This window comes from Engraulis encrasicolus, chromosome 13, assembly GCF_034702125.1.
Source record: "Engraulis encrasicolus isolate BLACKSEA-1 chromosome 13, IST_EnEncr_1.0, whole genome shotgun sequence".
Classification (NCBI taxonomy): Eukaryota; Metazoa; Chordata; class Actinopteri; order Clupeiformes; family Engraulidae; genus Engraulis; species Engraulis encrasicolus.
Window position 1 is genome coordinate 54,747,586 of NC_085869.1, and position 17,513 is coordinate 54,765,098.

Consider the following 17,513-nt stretch of genomic DNA (forward strand, 5'->3'; position numbering starts at 1 on the left):
CTTGGCACTGGTGAGTTGGCAACAAATGAAAGAATTACCTCATTCCACAGAAACACACTTCATACTTTGTATTAAGATATGGAGTGCTACAATTTATGATCCTGTTATTCCTAATCCTGTGAGCTGTTCTGCATCCAGTCAAAATATGCTATAAATATATAGTCTATTTTTTTTCCTGCAATGAGATATTTCCAAGTTGACGACAGTGATGAATGTCCTTTCTCAGCAGCTTCCTGCTTAGAATCCTGTATACATCAATCTGCAAAAAAGTCTTACATGCAAGTGTATGAGGTGTAGATGTGAGTTTAATATGCTATGTGATGAAAATGAGTCGGTTGATAAAGGAGTAGCACTTAAAGAGTTAAGCTCTAAATGTATTGAAGGTTAATGCTTGCTAATTGCACAACTAAGATTCCTGTTTAATTGTTGTGAGGAGGAAGTGTGATATTTTGATCCCTTTCAGTGTATGACTGACTAATGGTCATTAATGGCATCTTCAATGAAGCAATTAAAAATAAATCTATTTTCAAACTTGTTTAAGTCCCATAGACTGTTACTTACACTGGTGTTATCCAAGTCATACCTTAATAAGTACACTGTGAATGTGTACCGAAACCTAAATGCCTGCCCACCTTAATTGACAAATTAAAATGATTATTGTTGTGATTTTACATTTTTCGCTGTTCAGAGATACAGTTCAAATATTTTACTTCAAAGAAAACATTGTTGAAGAGACAAAACCATGATTATTAGGAAGGATACTGACCAGGTTTATTGGTAAAGAAAAGAGCAGTTTTGTTTTACATTGAAACACAAAAACCATGGCACTGCATATGTAAATTCACATCATATACATTATGATTATGATGTAAATTAGACTCATTTCATTTGAGAAAGTCGATGTAATCAATATCTTACAAATCAATTAAATATGTAAATCTTTTGTTTAAATTGGAATAAAACAGACGGATAAACACAGAAACAAAATCATCTTATAGAAAACAAAAACAACTTTTTCCATCTGATATCCCCGCTGTGCTGTGCAGTGCAGTATTGCAGAAGAGCATACAAAGAAAGGGTCGAACTGGCCACAAACCGCTAAAATAAGACAAAACTAAATTCCAAGCTGACCCATGAAATTCCCAGACCTTCGGCAGTGGGCCAAAGCTACGGCGACAGCACTGCGGTACCGAGCAGTTTGTCTCGGGGAGATGGTCAATAAATCTATACAGATCTTCTCCACCGGGTTTGCAGTTTCAGACTGCACACACACTCAAACAGCACGGGCCGTGAGCCCTGTTTCGCTGACGCCATCTCTCACAGCGGACACGGGTTCGGGTTCCCTTAAAATGACCGCATGGAGTGAGAGCATGGCCGTAACAGGAGACACCCGTCCTGGGGACAAAGGCTCCATTTTGTGCGTGTGTGTGTGTGTGTCAGCCCGTGCCATCTCTCTAAGAGACCCTGGGAGTAACTAACACAGAGGCAGCAGTATGCTCTCTTCACACCTCCCTGAAGAAAGAAGGGGAAAAAAACGAGAGGAAAAAAAAACATTTGGCAGACAAGCTTGCTTGCACTTACAGTCAGTCCTACTTCCAGTTCTGATCCTGAAATGCAATGTGCAGCACTATGCGACACCCGTGACATCGCATCACAATGCTGGGTGGTTTGAGCAGAAAATCTCCCTTTACAACACACGATGAAGTCCCCTGCTTTAATCAGTCCAGTATGTCCTCAGAGAGAATGTGAAACTGCAGCAATGGAGTTTCATTTCCATTTAAAATGTAATCTGATAAATACCTACACTGTACAACAACAACCTCTTTTCCTGCAGTCACGTCCCACCAGCTTCATTTTGTTTCCTACTACCAGCTATCTCAGCAGCATTCGCTTCCATTTCCCATCTCAAAAGCATAACCTAACCTTCTGTCCTTTCCATCATATCTCAAAACACTCACAGCAGTCCCTACAAATCTGTACCCATCTTCACAATCCATACAACCAAGGTCCACCCATTTCGTTAACTTCCCTGAACCACAGTTCCCATCGCAATAAAACAAAACAATACTTCCATTACATTTTGTACCTTAACGTAACTTCACAGACTACATTTCCCAAGCAACTCAATCATCTGCCAACTCAAACACCTTCCAACTGTATGTTACTACAGTCCAGTCCATCTAGTGCAAGGTATGACCAGTCACTTTGCCATACAATTAAAAAAGTTATTGAAATTATTGCATCATATACACATTTTTTTCTATCACAACAGAATGAGACTACAACACATTCCCACATACAGGACATATATAAATATAAATTGCATAACTTATTGCAACAAGAAATCCCTAAGACTCAGAGCAAGCTTAAGAAGGAGGCACACAGTGGACTGGCAAGAGGTGAGGCCACCACTATCCAGTCATTGGCTTACCCTGAGATGAGATGAGAAGGCTCGGAATGCTCAAAGATAAGAAGAACATTCCACTTTTTCCAGTATTCTATACCCTTTAATGATTACTAGAGCTCACCACTAAAAGCCATAATATAGTAGGATAGAATAGTAGCGTGGGTGGGAGTAAAATACTTTTTTTCTTTATTTTTCAATACACAAGGCAATCATCACCTCATATGGTGGGACACAGCTGTATGGGTTGGAAATATTAATTAAAGGGCAACTGGTAATAGAACCACAATCACAGTGCACCCTTTCCTGAGTTGTAGCCACGGTACATACAGTGGTATGTTAAATACAAATTATTACTGAAGTGTACGGCTATGGACATTTTTTATGCACACACAGCAGTGTGCCAGATCACTGTTTTTTCCCTTTTGAAAACAAAGGGTTAAGTGCTTTTGCGAGACTCCCCAAGTCACTGACTTACAGGAAGTGGCATGCTGATCGCAAGAACATAATTGAGTAATGCTGGGAGTGGTGTTGAGTCACTCTTTTGTGAGGGGCCATCCAATGTTCTAATTGCCCTGGGATGGGCTGGCTATTTATTTATTTTATTCTTTTTTTTCTTTCTTTCTCTTTCAAACGTGTAGCATGCCTGGAGGCAGGCATTTGCCAAGAGAACATATTGAGTTGTGCTCTCTTAACGCCCACTTCCTTATCTCTCGGGCGGACTAACTGTTATAATAAAAACTACCAGCAGAAGGGGAGCTTGCAATATAAACGTGTCAGTGCCTCCACCAAGCTTATCACAGCCAGTAACTGACCTCTAGTCACACAGCAGAAACACGCAAGAGCTTTTTTTGTTGTTGAAAACTATTATTACAGGACTGGCATTGGATGGCATGGATTTAAGATTAAAATGTGAGCTTTAAGTGATTTTTTCCACTCTCAGATATTTATTGACAAAAATATCTAAAACTATATCTGGTCCCAACAAATTTTAAGTACAAAATGGAAATGTATTATATTATATTATTTGGTTCACTTCAGGGTAGAAAAATAAATGCTGTTCTTAGCTTCTTCAGTATAATTTAAGGAATAACCAACAAAAGGAATGTTTGTCTTTAAAAACTTGGTATATGTCTAGAAACAACCAGACAACAAAGAAAAATAAAACAAAAAAACAATATCAAATTATCTCAAGTGTTTTGCGGACAGTACTGCAAAAGTTTCCACCATAATGCATTTGGCTCCTGATCGCTAACTAGAAACGACAGGGTTTAACGCTAAATCTGGGGTCAGAATTTCAAATGCGCAAGTAATTGAGCCTGATACAGCTTGAAACAAAATTTAACGACTTCAAGTGCCCCACCACAATGCGACAAGAATCACACAGTAGCACATTTATTCCACATTCTGTGAAATCACTGACAGTGGCGACCAAGTCTTGTCACAGACAGCAAGGTGCTGCTTACCCAAAAAAGCGCTGCTGCTGTTGTGGCGCAAACCTTTGATTTGTGTTTTTGGAAGGAAGAAGAGGGTTGGAAAATCAACAGATAGACATGGAGAGGTTGCCGTTATCCAGCGCCCCAGGTGGTGGGGGCGGCTGCGCTGCTTCCCGGTAGTCGAAGGTAGGCATGTCCTCCTCGTAGCGGGAGCGTTTGGTGTGGGGCGAGTCGTCCTCGATGTTCTTGTTCTCCTTGTCCTCTGCGGCCCACTTGCAGCCACTGCTGCGCTCCCGAGAGACGCTGGGGGTGGCCGGCGGCGGGTAGTTCTGCCACAGCCAGGGGTGCGTCATGCACTCAGCCGCACTGGGTCTGTCTCTGAGAGAGATGATGAGAGAGAGAGAGGGGGAGAGAAGAAGAAGAATTAGGTTTAGTCCTCAGGTGAATTCCATAATGTCTGAAGCCTTTTGCACGTCATGCACTACACTGCACTGGGTCCATCTCTGTGAGAGCCAATGGGAGAGAGAGAGAGAAAGAGAAGAAGGATTAGGTCTAGTTCTCAGGTGAATTTCATAATGTCTGAACATGGGTCTGAAGCCTTGTGCACATCATGCACTCCGCTGCAATGGGTCCATCTCTGTGAGAGCCGATGGGAGAGAGAGAGAGAGAAAGAGAAGAAGGATTAGGTCTAGTTCTCAGGTGAATTTCATAATGTCTGAACATGGGTCTGAAGCCTTGTGCACATCATGCACTCCGCTGCAATGGGTCCATCTCTGTGAGAGCCGATGGGAGAGAGAGGCAGAGACAGAGAGGCAGTTAGAGACCAAGAGAGGATTTAGGTGCAGTTCTGAGGTGGATTCCACCATGACTGAACATGGTTCTGATGCCTTCTGCACAGTGCTCAGTTCCAACAAAGTGCGGAGCACAACTCTGCCAACACTCGATTCCATTGTTGTCAATACAACCTAGCACCGACAGATGATTGCGCCACTACAACCTGTTAAATATGAAGTCTATATTGTTGGAGCTCCTGCAAAAAATGGTTAATCTATTGGCTACAATGCTTATTTTTTCTAAGCGCATCACCAGTGTGCAATGGCCAGCAAAATTGTAGAATTCAAAAGTGCTCCACAATGTGGTCAGAATTGTGGTTCCTGGCGCCTTTAGTGTCACTGCACTTAGTCCTAACTGGAGAAACTAGCCTACAGTCCAAACTAGCTGGAACGTGAAAAAATATAATCTCTCCTGCTAGCCTGGCAAGCCAGAACAAAACATGAAAATAAGAAGTCTCGAATTGCTCGATGTAGAGAGCAGAGGGCTGTGGGTGGGCTAAAACATTTCCATTATGATTCAAATTGGCTCTGCACTGCCTTGGCTAAAAGGATGATCAACCAAATGACTGCTTTTCATCAGCTGTAGACATTCTGCCGTCTCCACTGTATCACCAAAGCCTGCCCCAAAGATTCAAAAACGAAAGACAGATCCTCGCGTGATTGGTGAACCCTGGATGGTGCCCACTGTGGTGAACTTACAAGGACCAGGGCTAAAACAACTTAGCCTGATTGTACCAGGCCACATTAATTACTTTGTAATTAATTTTTGGCCTGGATCCTCAATGCCCTGGAGCACTTAACTGGGTGGGAGGAGGGAGCTCAGCTCTAGTTTGAAATGAGTGGTGACCAATCGCTTACAGTTGACGTTCATGATGCCGCATGTCATTATGAGCCCAAGTGCATTCGCTTATTGGCCGGCCGCCTGGAGGACGACTAAACCCTCCCCAGAGAAGCACAATCAGACCATTCATGAATTACGGATGGTCTGGCCTGTCAGGCTAAGAACAACTCGCTAGGCCAAAAATATTTTGGCGACTTAACGGGTTCATCTAGTTTACTAGGCTACTCTCTTCTGCCCTCCTCAGTTGCCACCTAGACCATGGGCCTCTTTTGCCAACCATCATGCCATTCCACTCATACTCATGTCTGATTGTCTGTACACTGGGCGGTGACACTGACGCGCTGGCATCATTATATATGTGTGTATATAATTACTGTTTATCTAGCAGAGTGATTAATGAGCCTAACAACCATGAGGAAGTGAAGTTACAAAGTACGAAGATCAAATATGCAGCTGTCATGCAATGGAATGAGAACAAGTAGGGGTGTAAATAATCCATTTGAATCGATGCATCGATCTGACAATCCATGATTCAATTAATCGATTCATACACAAGAGAATCGATTAATAGTTATTGATCGACTAATCAATTTTTGTAAATATGGCAGTCATTTTGTGAGATTTTGTGATTTTGTTTTATTTTGTTTATGCAGTAATAATAATATTGACCGCAAGAAAGATGCCCATCAAATGAAATGTAAGCAGATATTGCAGCTTTTGGTTGATTTATTTAGCATTTCACACATAAGACCCATTAATTTGAATCATGAGTCGTGGAGCATTCTTAAGTATCGAAAATAATCGAATCGTTGGCCTAAGAAATCGATATTGAATTGAATCGCCATAAAGACTGATTTACACCCCTAATAGCAAGTTCCATGGAAAGTCACCAAGGAGTGTTGCCATGAGGCTAAAAAGGCAATCGCACACATCCACAAGTATGCATGGCAGCACGCCCACGCACACACAAAGGCATACACTCATACACTTACACAACTACGTACACACACACACACACAGACACACACACACACTTCATGATTATAACTGGAGCCAGGTGTTTCGTGGGAAACGGTCCACATGCTTGTGCTCAACAGAAGTGGGGTGAGGTAATCCACTCCACTCCATGCGATGCCACGCCACTCCTCAGAGCAGGCAGGCAGTCAGATCATGCCGCCTTGGCTGCACCCCACAGCCACAGCCACAGCCATGGCACACTCAGGAATCTGCACCTCTGTCTGCTGGGAAACACTCCCTCCCTACTCTGCCAGTGGAAATAATCCACCTGGGCTGGTCGAGTGGGCCCCTTGAAAGGGAAAGGGAGAGAGAGAGCGAGAGAGAGATAAAAGGGGGTATGTTGGGGAAAAAGAGAGAAAAAAGAGATTGGTAGAGGGGAGAGAGAGTATAACAGAGCAAGAGAAAGAGCAAGCCAGGCTGGAAATATAATGGAAAAGAAAGAAATACAAGAAAGAAGAGGGATGAGAGAGAGAGAGAGAGAGAGAGAGAGAGAGAGAGAGAGAGAGAGAGAGAGAGAGAGAGAGAGAGAGAGAGAGAGAGAAACTCACTCGGGTGTTTTGACGAGCAGTTTGCGTATGAAGTCGACGGCCAGCTCCGACACCATGGAGAAGGACTCCCGGCTGTAGTCCACGTTGACCTGCGACACGTTCAGGAACGTCTCCTGCTTGTCGTCCCCCGCGAACGGGGACTCGCCCGTCACCAGCATGTACGTGATAACTCCCACGCTCCTTAAGACATCACACACACACACACACACACACGATAAAATACAATAAAAACAAATGAAATAGAATAAAATAATACAATAAGATGACTCCTCTCCAACCTAAAGAGGTCATGCGCGCGCACGAACACACATACACACACACACACACACACACACACCCCATACAAATGTAAACAGACATGGGGAGGCAGGTAACAAAGAGGTCTGGCGCTGTATAAACAGTGTGCGGTCGAATGTAAACACACGGTCGACATGCACAGACATACATAGAGGAGCACAACGATACTCTAGCTGGATATTTACTTTCACTTGTGACACGGCTAACTCACAACGGGCCGGGACATTTCCTGCTGAGCTATAAACTGAAGGACACAGTCTGTGTGTGTGTGTGTGTGTGTGTGTGTGTGTGTGTGTGTGTGTGTGTGTGTGTGTGTGTGTGTGTGTGTGTGTGTGTGTGTGTGTGTGAGTGTGTGTGAGTGTGTGTCTGTTTTACTGTGTTCCTGCTCAGCTGTAAACTGGAGCGTGTACGTGATTGTGACACAAAGCAAAACACTCACCAGAGGTCAGTGGCTGTTGTGATGGGCTCATAGTTCAGGATCTCTGGCGCTGCAGAGAGAGAGCGAGAGAGAGCGAGAGAGAGAGAGAGAGAGAGAGAGAGAGAGAGAGAGAGAGAGAGAGAGAGAGAGAGAGAGAAAATTGAGATTATGACAAACGAAGAGAGGGGCGAGGAATGGAGAGGGCAAGAAGGGGGAGGGGGGGGGGGGGTGGAGAGGGTGAGAAAGGAAAGGAAGAGAGAGGGAGGGAGCTGACTTGCATAGCCTTCAGTGACTGATTGATTAGACTGCTGTAAATGTAACAATTTAACACCCACACACACCTGCACCCTTTCCCATACTTACACAACACAATAAAACACAAACCTAATATGGTTTTACTATCATGTTGTTTAGCTCGTTTTCCCAAACAGACTACACGCAAAAATGAAACCATATTGAAATGAAATGGGTAGCCATTCGCATCTTCTATGAAACAAGACTGGGTCTGAGGGCACACCACCAACTTCTTTACTGATGCCTTGAACATTTCAAAATGGAGTAAAGTTGAAAAACGTGTCGGGCACGTGATGTTTAGCCAACAACAAAAGCGTAGGAGCCAAGAGGGTGAAACAGGTTCTTCTCTTACCCACATACTCGGGAGTGCCCAGGATCTCCCGGAGTTCACCAGCCGTGCCCAGCCTGCGCGCCAGGCCAAAGTCCACCAGCTTGATGTCACCCAGCGGGTTCAGGCTGGTCAGGAGAATATTCTGGGGCTGTTGGAGAGGAACGGAGACGTACAGGAGAGGAGAGGAGAGGAGAGGAGAGGAGAGGAGAGGAGAGGAGAAGAGGGTAGAGAATGAAAATGAAAGCAAAAATGCATGAAGACAGGCTCTATTCAATTGGTGTTACCAGAATGGTAATGACTAAGTCGTGATGTATTAGGATAGACTATATAATGCTGTCGGGGTTCAGTATTTTGGCAGTGGTAGTTAAGTCTTTCCAGTGACTAGTTACAGTGATTATTGAGGCTTCGCAAGGCTTCGGGAGTTCTGCTTTGGCTACAGTGAGTGGAGATGACCACAGCTCAGCAGTGTTCTGGTCTAATGACAATCACAAGGGCGAAACTGGTTTACAAAAGAAAAGAAAAAGACAAACTTCTCATGAACTCCATAGAGTGTCGTTTGGCCACGTTGGCTTTATTGCAGCTTGACAGTGTTTCATGAGGTGAAATTTCCTTAAGCTTCAAAAAGGAACCTGGCTGCTTAACATGCAACTCATTTGAGTAGCATGAGGTAAAAAAATAGAATCTCCATAGGCATATGTACTGCCTGTGTCTGCACTGTCAATGCTGGCAGTTCCACTAGTTAGTATACGTACGCTCGTACATTTTTGAAGAGATGTACTAGCCGTTTTAGCTGGAACAAATATCTGGCATGTATTTCTTTTACACACTTAATTCCGGATGTCCGCCTCTAGCGCAAATGCAAAGTTGCAACACGCCACCCATGAAGAAATGACTATTTTTGAGAAATTCTCAGTGCAGCTGTTTCACCCATGCAGGAAGTCCACGGGTGTGTGAGCTTTAGTTTTGCACGTGAAGTAAGTACAATGTTTGTGCTTCCTCTAAACGTGCAATGCCAATGTGTGCATGCTGTGGCAGTTGCACATGTTGCATCAGTTTTACGATTACGGTAAAAGGAAGATGGTTTTCTAGTACAAAGGAACACACAGTTTATCATTGTTGGGCTAACCTTGACTTAGCTCCAAACAAAAAAGTAAACCTCCATGTTTAAAGTCTATATACATGGGTTCTAAGTGTTCACCAACACAATATTATGAGGAGGGGCAAGACACTGGCAGCCAACCACGTTTTTTGACCGACAGCGGTTTCCAACAGTCAGAGGTTGAGTTGTGCACAGCTAGGTTTGCGCAGTCAGGTTATAAACAAAATTTAGAACCCATGTACAGGTATAAGAACGCGGTTTATCATTTTTGGGCTAACCTTGAGGTCTAAGTGCACTACGCCGGTCTGGTGCATCTGATGGACACCCTCCAGCGTCTGCCTGATGAGGCGGGTGATCTGGCCCTCTGGAAGCAGCTCATCCGACACACACAGGTCGAATATCTCCCCACCCGCCGCACTGTGGAGGTGGAGAGAAAGACAGACAGAAAGTTAGGCAGGGAGGTAGACAGAATTGAAGGCATAGAATGAGAGGAACACACAGAAAGACAGACAGACAGACAGAAACAGACACAAAAAGACGGACACAATAGAAAGATAGACACAAAAGAAAGAAAGAGGAGGGGAAAAAAAAGAAAGAAAGAAAGAAAGAAAGAAAGAAAGAAAGAAAGAAAGAAAGAAAGAAAGAAAGAAAGAAAAAGAGCACATGTGAGGACACAAAAAAACAAAAACATCTCGTTTTTATTCTCCCTGATAGAGACTGGGTTTAAAGGGCTTCTTCACAGACATGCCTGGGCACGTCACACCCGCACAGCTTAAAAATGCATCAACATATTGGTGACTCTACCACGCTCCCAGAACACCACAGCACAGCAATAGACTGTACTGCTCTGCCACAGACTGGGTCTTAAGTTACCACATTGGACTGTGGCTGCGTGAGCTGAGAAGTCAGTTTTCCACTGAGGAGATGTAAGCTCCAGTTTTGCCTGACGTTGTGCGGAGAGTATGTCTGGACTTCCTTCCTCGTCTGCGTTTCTAGCTCCTCCGCTCAGTCTTTCCCCCAGCACCTCATTGTTACCGTATGTCCTCATTGGTTTAGATTAGTTAGGACCACATTCATTCCCTTTTTGATTTGTCCAAGCACAACAGTAGAAAGTTGGACTTGGCCTCCGTGATGCATTCATCAAATGCATTCCATTCACATCAGTGGGCTGAAGCTGAAGGCAAAACACAATTCGAAGGGACTACTTTGAATTATTTTGTAGACATTTCTTAACCTTAACCCCCACCTTACCAGGCCTAGGTTTCCCACTTGCTTGGAGTCAACATACGTACCTACCAGAGTAACCGAATCTGTCTTTCTAAGTCTTTACAGATATAGGCAAAAACTCTCAAATGATGACGGGTGATTATTCCTTCAGTGAATGTTGGGGGATAATCTTAGTGGCACAAGCTATGTCTAAAGGCTTTAACTACCTATGTCAAAGGGAGTTAATGTCCCCCATGTACAGAAACCTTGAAGCTGGAAAACATGTAATCCCACTGATTAATAATATAAGTAAAAGGCAACTGAATAACCAAATGCCCAGTGAAATGCCAAATGGCTACTCGCTACTTGAGCACATGACTAAACATGTCTTCTACGTCTTCAGAGATATAAATGCATTGCCATCTACTCATTACTACCATAATATCTTAGATGCTCAATACAGCATGTACTCATGACAGCAGTGGCCTACTGTTTAAGGAGATGAGCTCTACATCAGAGGGTTGCAGGTTCGAATCCCGCCATTCCACTTCCCTACTGCATTCCATGGCTTGAAGAGCCCTTATGAAAGGAGCCTAACCCCATATTGCTGTAACCAATACCCTGTAAATAACTTCAAGTCACTTTGGATAAAAGTGTCAGCCAAGTGTAATGTAGTAAGTGGGTAGTGACGTAGTACAATTTGTACTCACTACTCGAGCAGCAGCACAATGTCGTGGTCGGTCTCGAACGCGGCGTGCAGATTGACGACGCGGGGGTTGTGGCGCGCCGCCTCCAGTACGGCCATCTCGTGGACCACCTCAGCCCGGCAGTCGCGCCCGCGCCGGCGCTTCTTCAGGAACTTGGCGGCAAACACTTTACCCGTGGCCTTCTCCACGCAGCGCTTCACTACGGCAAATTTGCCCCTGATGAGGATGAGCAGGGGACATGGAAAAAGAGAAAGATGAGATGAAAGGAAGGAAGAGAGGAAGAAAGGTTAAAAAAAGGACTTTAGACCAATGTCATAATTATGTTTTCTTCACTGTGCTTTCAGACTCAGATTCAGATTCAGAAAACTTTATTAATCCCATCAGTGGGCACTTAAGTTTGCAGTCCAAGTTTTCATCAACAACAACCATTGTTGGAATGGCCTTCTCCACACACTGCAAGCATGCCTGTTTGGCATAGCAACCAAGAAAAAGAACTTGGTCAAGAAGGTGACATAATGACACCGAGCCAGTCAGTCAGGTATCTTAACAACACCTGCCTTAAAATCTGATTTGTCACAACAATGACATCTGCTTTGGGATATTAATTAAACATAACCAAGGCTTATCTTTGTGAATGACATGAATATTTATCACAGTCACAATTCCCCCCTGGCTTGGGCTTGAATGAACAACCAAACAGTGGAAAGACACCCTGTTGTTGACCTTGTCAGCCTTGACATGTGACTCAGACATGTGTTGAATCAATGACAATGTTGTTCCACGCCTTGTTGCCACGGTGATACGAGAGACACTGGGGCCAAGTCTACATGGCTACTGCAGCACCAAACTCAAATGTCATCCATAAAGGTGTTGATACAGTTTTTAAATGTTGATATTATGTGATACATTGTCTGTTGAAAATGGCTGCATCATCAAAATGAGCAACCAGTAGCAGGTCAATTTTTTTTTAATTTTCAGGTGGTACAACCACAGCTAATGCCCATAGATTATTAGTAACAGGTACTTAATGAACAAGCAATGGAAATGCTTCTTAGAAAATCCAGTAAAAACAAAACAAAAATATATTATCAACTAGTTAACAGGTGAAATGTTTGTTTAACAAAAGACTTCACTGTGTCAGTACCACTATGCCCTGAAGAAGGCTCAACTGCCGCTACGCGTGGGCAATTTTAAAGTCCTTAATGGATATGTCATAAATAATAAAGACATTTTTAACTATATTTTTTGGAGTGCCTTGGTGAAGAAAAGTTTTTTCTCTTTTCAAGCAACTTTTTTGACATTGAACCTTGAACCAAAGAGCACCCACAAGAATACTTTTTTCATCTGTCTAAAGGGACTGAGCACGTCTCTGACTTCCGAAAATATATTATTTTATATTTTATGTCACTATTTTATGCAATACAACATTGGCTTTGGCTACATCTGCTTCGGGGGAAAAAATCGTCCGTGACTCTAACATAAGCTTAGGCCTAACCCAAACCTTAACCCACTACTGTAGCGCTCTATAGTTCAGCTCCATGCTATGGGTAGGCCATATCAACAGGATAACAGACCTCTTAGCCGTCTGATTGGTGCATCCCTGAGAGAGGGATGCTTTTGCTTTGTTCCCAGCATTTGAGCCGCATCCAAACCCTCTCTGCCCTCTCCTGTTGCCAAGGGCTTTGATGCGTAGAGTAAGACTCTTTGAAGCAGACGATACATATTAATCAAGCGGTGTGTTTATGCAGATGGGGGAGACCTGATCCCTTACAATTACGCAGGCTAGAATTTACTGCAACAGGGCCCTCTAGTCCCTAGACGGCAAACAGTGAGATTGGAGGGGGGACAGAGGGACAGAGACAGAAAATAAGTGTGTGTGTGACGTGTGTGACTGTGTGTGTCTGTGTCTCTCTCTCTGTGTGTGTGTGTGTGTGTGTGTGTGTGTGTGTGTGTGTGTGTGTGTGTGTGTGTGTGTGTGTAATAGAGAGACAGGGAGTGTGTGTGTGTGTGTGTGTGTGTGTGTGTGTGTAGGAGAGAGAGAGAGAGAGAGAGAGAGAGAGAGAGAGAGAGAGAGAGAGAGACAGACAGACAGACAGACAGACAGACAGAGACAGAGACAGACAGAGAGACAGACAGAGAGACAGACAGAGTTAGAGAGACAGAGACAGAGGGGCATTACTGTATCGAAAGACCTATCGGGACAAAAAACACAGTGGTCGATTCACAATTCATTCACTGACTTTGCTTACAGTGAGTGAGTAGACACTTGCCACTACACGCGATGAAAGAATTACAACCAGGAACTTGAACCTGAGTCACACCCTCTCCCCAATACCCAAGGCTAGCGTTTCTTTACTTCTCATTCTTCTCCTCCTCCCTTTTTTTCCAGATTTCATCTGACTCGTTGTTGACTCAACTGAGTCATCCGTACACATTCATGGCTAGATGGTTTGCAAGCCCACGAGGCATGGTGGGATAAAGTGGCACGTTGCTGCTCTCCCTTCTTTTCTCCCATTGCTGTGACAACAAGCAGCTCTATATAAGCTATTTTTTTCTCAACGGGGGCTCTACAGTCCCCCACCTCCCCCCGCCCCCGGAGGACAACCCGGAGGATGTTGGGAAGGCCCATTCAAAGTGAATTGAAGTGCTCACATCATTCTCTTAAGCAGTGTAATAATCAAACAGAAAAATCAGTAATGGCATATAGAAGATTATAATTGATAACTGTTATTATTATTATGCTGTGCTGTTTTCATATCTTTAACATCATACTTTGTTGGGTGGGGTCATTGGCACGGTTATGAGGTGCACTGGCATGATTATGATGAGGTCAGGGGGCTTTCATTCAAGAGACTGATCTCAGCAAACAATCAACCAGCAACGGAAAAACAACCAATTTCACTGACACAGCTGTTCCGGTCTGAGCCGATCTGTCATGATCTCATCGACTCGCCGCCAGCGGACATATTTCAATTCACGCCATAAAAAAACCCTCCAATCAAAACCATAAACGTTAAGTGATAAAAGTGGATCCCTCTTGTGTTTTGACACCCACATGCACTTTGGGCTCAATTCTTGGCTGTGAGTGTTTTTGACTGGCTAAAGCCACAAGGAAGTAGATGGGCTATTCAGGCAATAACACAGCGACAGGGTCTCCAAAGCAAACCCATTTGTTTTGAAACGTAAATACGCAAACACAGGGAATATTGCATCTACTACTAGGCTACAGTGCGGCTAAGTGCCGTTGCCACACAGCACATACTGTTCTTTTAGACTGCCTTTTGTTTCACAAGGTTATATGTTTGCCATGTAAACGCACTGCGAAATGAGCTTCCTGTTGCAATGGGGGAACACAGTGTGTGTGTGTGTGTGTGTGTGTGTGTGTGTGTGTGTGTGTGTGTGTGTGTGTGTGTGTGTGTGTGTGTGTGTGTGGTGGGGGGTACATAATGAGATGGGCTTACTGAAAGCAAAGATAATATATGCACGCACGCGTGCATGCACACTTACTTACACACACGCACACACACACGCACACTTACACTTACACACATGCACGCACAATTACACACATACTTACACACACACACACACACACACACACACACACATACTTACACACACACACACACACACACACACTTTTTCACACACAAAACACTATGCAAACACCACCAATGGTAGCCTCAAATTTTCACATCACAGCAGAACACAACAGCAAACCTTAGCCATGTGTGTATGTTATTTGCCTTCAATCAAATGTGATGCATGTCGTCGAACACCCAGAGAGAAAAAGGGAGAAGTAGACAGGGTCACTTCCTCTTTCTTAGTGCAAGCACTTTGGTTCCCACATGCCTGGGTTTCCTTCCTCCTAGTGTGTGTGTGTGTGTGTGTGTGTGTGTGTGTGTGTGTGTGTGTGTGTGTGTGTGTGTGTGTTTGTGTGTGTGTACTACTGGGGAGGGGGTTTCACACACACATACAAACAACATCGTATCGCATGTACTTCGAAGATAGCAGAGAGTTTGTTATTATCAGAGGAAGACTCCTTTGTCTGCGTGAAAATGCCCCCCAAAATAACTTGGTAACATTTACAAAAGATGGAAGTGTAACTTCTTAACCAATCCAAACAGCCACTGACTATTGTCTCAAGGGATGACGTAGCCGTGTTTGTTTTTTCATCATTTAATTGATAACACTACAATCTTAACTCTCTTCCTAGGTCTCCTTTGCACTGATGTGTAATAAAATGCCATTTGTTCTTGGTTTACGTGTATTAGAACAGTGTGAATGAGTTGCCTCACCTTCCCAGTTCTCCTGTGAGTTCATACAGGCTATCCAAGGGATCCGTCTGGATGTGTGTCTGGATGTCACCGAGTAGCCCCGCAGCCGTGCTCCGACTGTCCAGTCGTCTTCTCGCCATTGTCGAAGTCCAAGTCGGGAACTTAAGTTTTTTCCGCTTCAGTTTATACTATGAGAGCCACCTTGTTACAAAGAGGGTATCGTCACTCACAAAGTATCCAGGAAACAGAGGTTGCAAATTGACTTTTCACCGCTACCTGCTTTAGTAAGACTAGCCATCTATTCGCCACCATCCAAAATTTAACAACTCGTCCGTCAGTGTGCTAGGAGCTCTATTAGTTCTAGAACTAGCCTACTTGACACCTGTGGCTCTCGCGCTAACCTGCCAGTCTTTTCAACTGTGCAAGATTAATGTAGTTCTAACAAGTAGTTCTAGTGCTTGGTAAATTGAGATGGGCTTACCTTTACCAGTCTTTGTACAAACTGGCTCTCCAGTGTATACAGTGGAAGCAAATCGATGAAAGTAACCTGTAAATAACTTGCACATGCTAGCTAGGGGCACAATCCTAGCTAGCTTGGAGGCTGAATAATAGTCCTTGACGAAGACTCAGGCAGTGTTTATAGAAGAGGACGCACCAGGACGACAATCTGCTTAGCGCTGTTAGCAAAGGCAACTTTATCCAAACGCTTCTTGTGTGAAAATATAGCTCACGTTACATATCCAGACAGTCACTTAATAGAGAGGAAACTATTTGACCAGTCATTGTTTTCAACATAAGCAACATCCTTCCTTGGTGCGTCGCGTCACTCCTCTTGAAAAACCACCTCTTGGAGACAAGTTGGTTACTAGCTCTTGTTTCGCGTCCGTCTACTCGTTAACTTTGCTAGCGACACGCTAACGGTTTGAAAGAGTATAAGATGATGACATACATATTTAGCTACAGACAAAACAGTATCGTTATAAGTTGTGAATAACGTCTTCCCATGTTATTAGATAGTTTAGCCAGGCTGAATACTGACAGGCACAGACTGTCTTCCACTCCCGCCGATATTATCCCCTGGCAGTTTTGAAAAGCGAAGCCGGTGGTCAGATACACTGTATACGTCACACAGACCTCCAGTGACACAGTTTCGATTAAAAGCGGCCCCTCATCCTTCTGTCCCAGCACTTGTGGTGGAGCTCGCCCTCTAGGTGCAACCGGGTGCAACTGTAACAACCATGGAAAGAAATATAACATCAAGCTTCTTGCACCACCAGTTCACCAGGCACAGCCACAATGGTGATTTTTTTCATTCTCGTTGCACATGTTAAGCTGTCAGACAACTGCCCTCATCATGCACCAAGTAGGGCATAGTCCATTCAGTGGATCCCAAACTCAGTCCATCTTCCTAGGAAGTCACTGTGTTTAGGTTGTCATCATTGGCAACATAATGTGCTGGCGTAGTGTAGACATTTGAAGTGGTGCGTTTTTCCATTTTTATGGACATGGTTTATGGGGTGGTTGTCTTGGACTCGCTATAGCCTAGTTGGACTATAGTTGAACTCGTACCAGGGGCGTTACAGTAAATATACCCACGCAGCCCCCGCGAGGCAGGGGGGCCATACGAGGCGGAGGGCCCACATGGGCCCTTGACTTGAAGAAACGGGCCCCCTCCACATGATGAGGCCCTCTTTTTTCGTTCGGGGGGGCATTCTTGGTAGCTTGCAGGGGGGCCTAAATTACTTGCGTTACGCCAGTGACTCGGACTTGTCTTGGACTCGGACACTGGTCTTGCCAAATAGGCT

The 17,513-nt window shown here is 44.1% G+C and overlaps 1 protein-coding gene across 2 annotated transcripts; it reads right to left on the minus strand.

Annotated features, from left to right (window-relative positions):
• Nucleotides 1–3,753: 3,753 nt before the first annotated feature.
• stk17b (serine/threonine kinase 17b (apoptosis-inducing)) lies at nucleotides 3,754–16,888 on the minus strand. Of its 2 annotated transcripts, XM_063214315.1 has the most exons (8): nucleotides 16,190–16,888; nucleotides 15,730–15,909; nucleotides 11,435–11,647; nucleotides 9,797–9,935; nucleotides 8,441–8,567; nucleotides 7,816–7,864; nucleotides 7,080–7,259; nucleotides 3,754–4,218 (listed from the first exon to the last, which is right to left on the minus strand). In XM_063214315.1, the coding sequence occupies exons 2-8, from the start codon at nucleotides 15,846–15,848 to the stop codon at nucleotides 3,945–3,947; spliced, it is 1,101 nt and encodes a 366-aa protein (XP_063070385.1). In that variant the 5' UTR covers nucleotides 15,849–15,909; nucleotides 16,190–16,888; the 3' UTR covers nucleotides 3,754–3,944. The 2 variants fall into 2 exon arrangements, with proteins under 2 accessions (XP_063070385.1, XP_063070386.1); XM_063214316.1 differs by lacking the exon at nucleotides 16,190–16,888 and having other exon boundaries at nucleotides 15,730–16,157.
• Nucleotides 16,889–17,513: the final 625 nt, after the last annotated feature.

Coding starts and splice junctions, on each gene's coding strand:
- stk17b (XM_063214315.1), bottom strand. CDS start 15,848: ATGGCGAGAAGACGACTGGACAGTCGGAGCACGGCTGCGGGGCTACTC. Junction 11,648..15,729: donor CTCACAGGAGAACTGGGAAG/GTGAGGCAACTC, acceptor CATCCTCATCAG/GGGCAAATTTGCCGTAGTGA. Junction 9,936..11,434: donor ATTGTGCTGCTGCTCGAGTA/GTGAGTACAAAT, acceptor CCACCTCCACAG/TGCGGCGGGTGGGGAGATAT.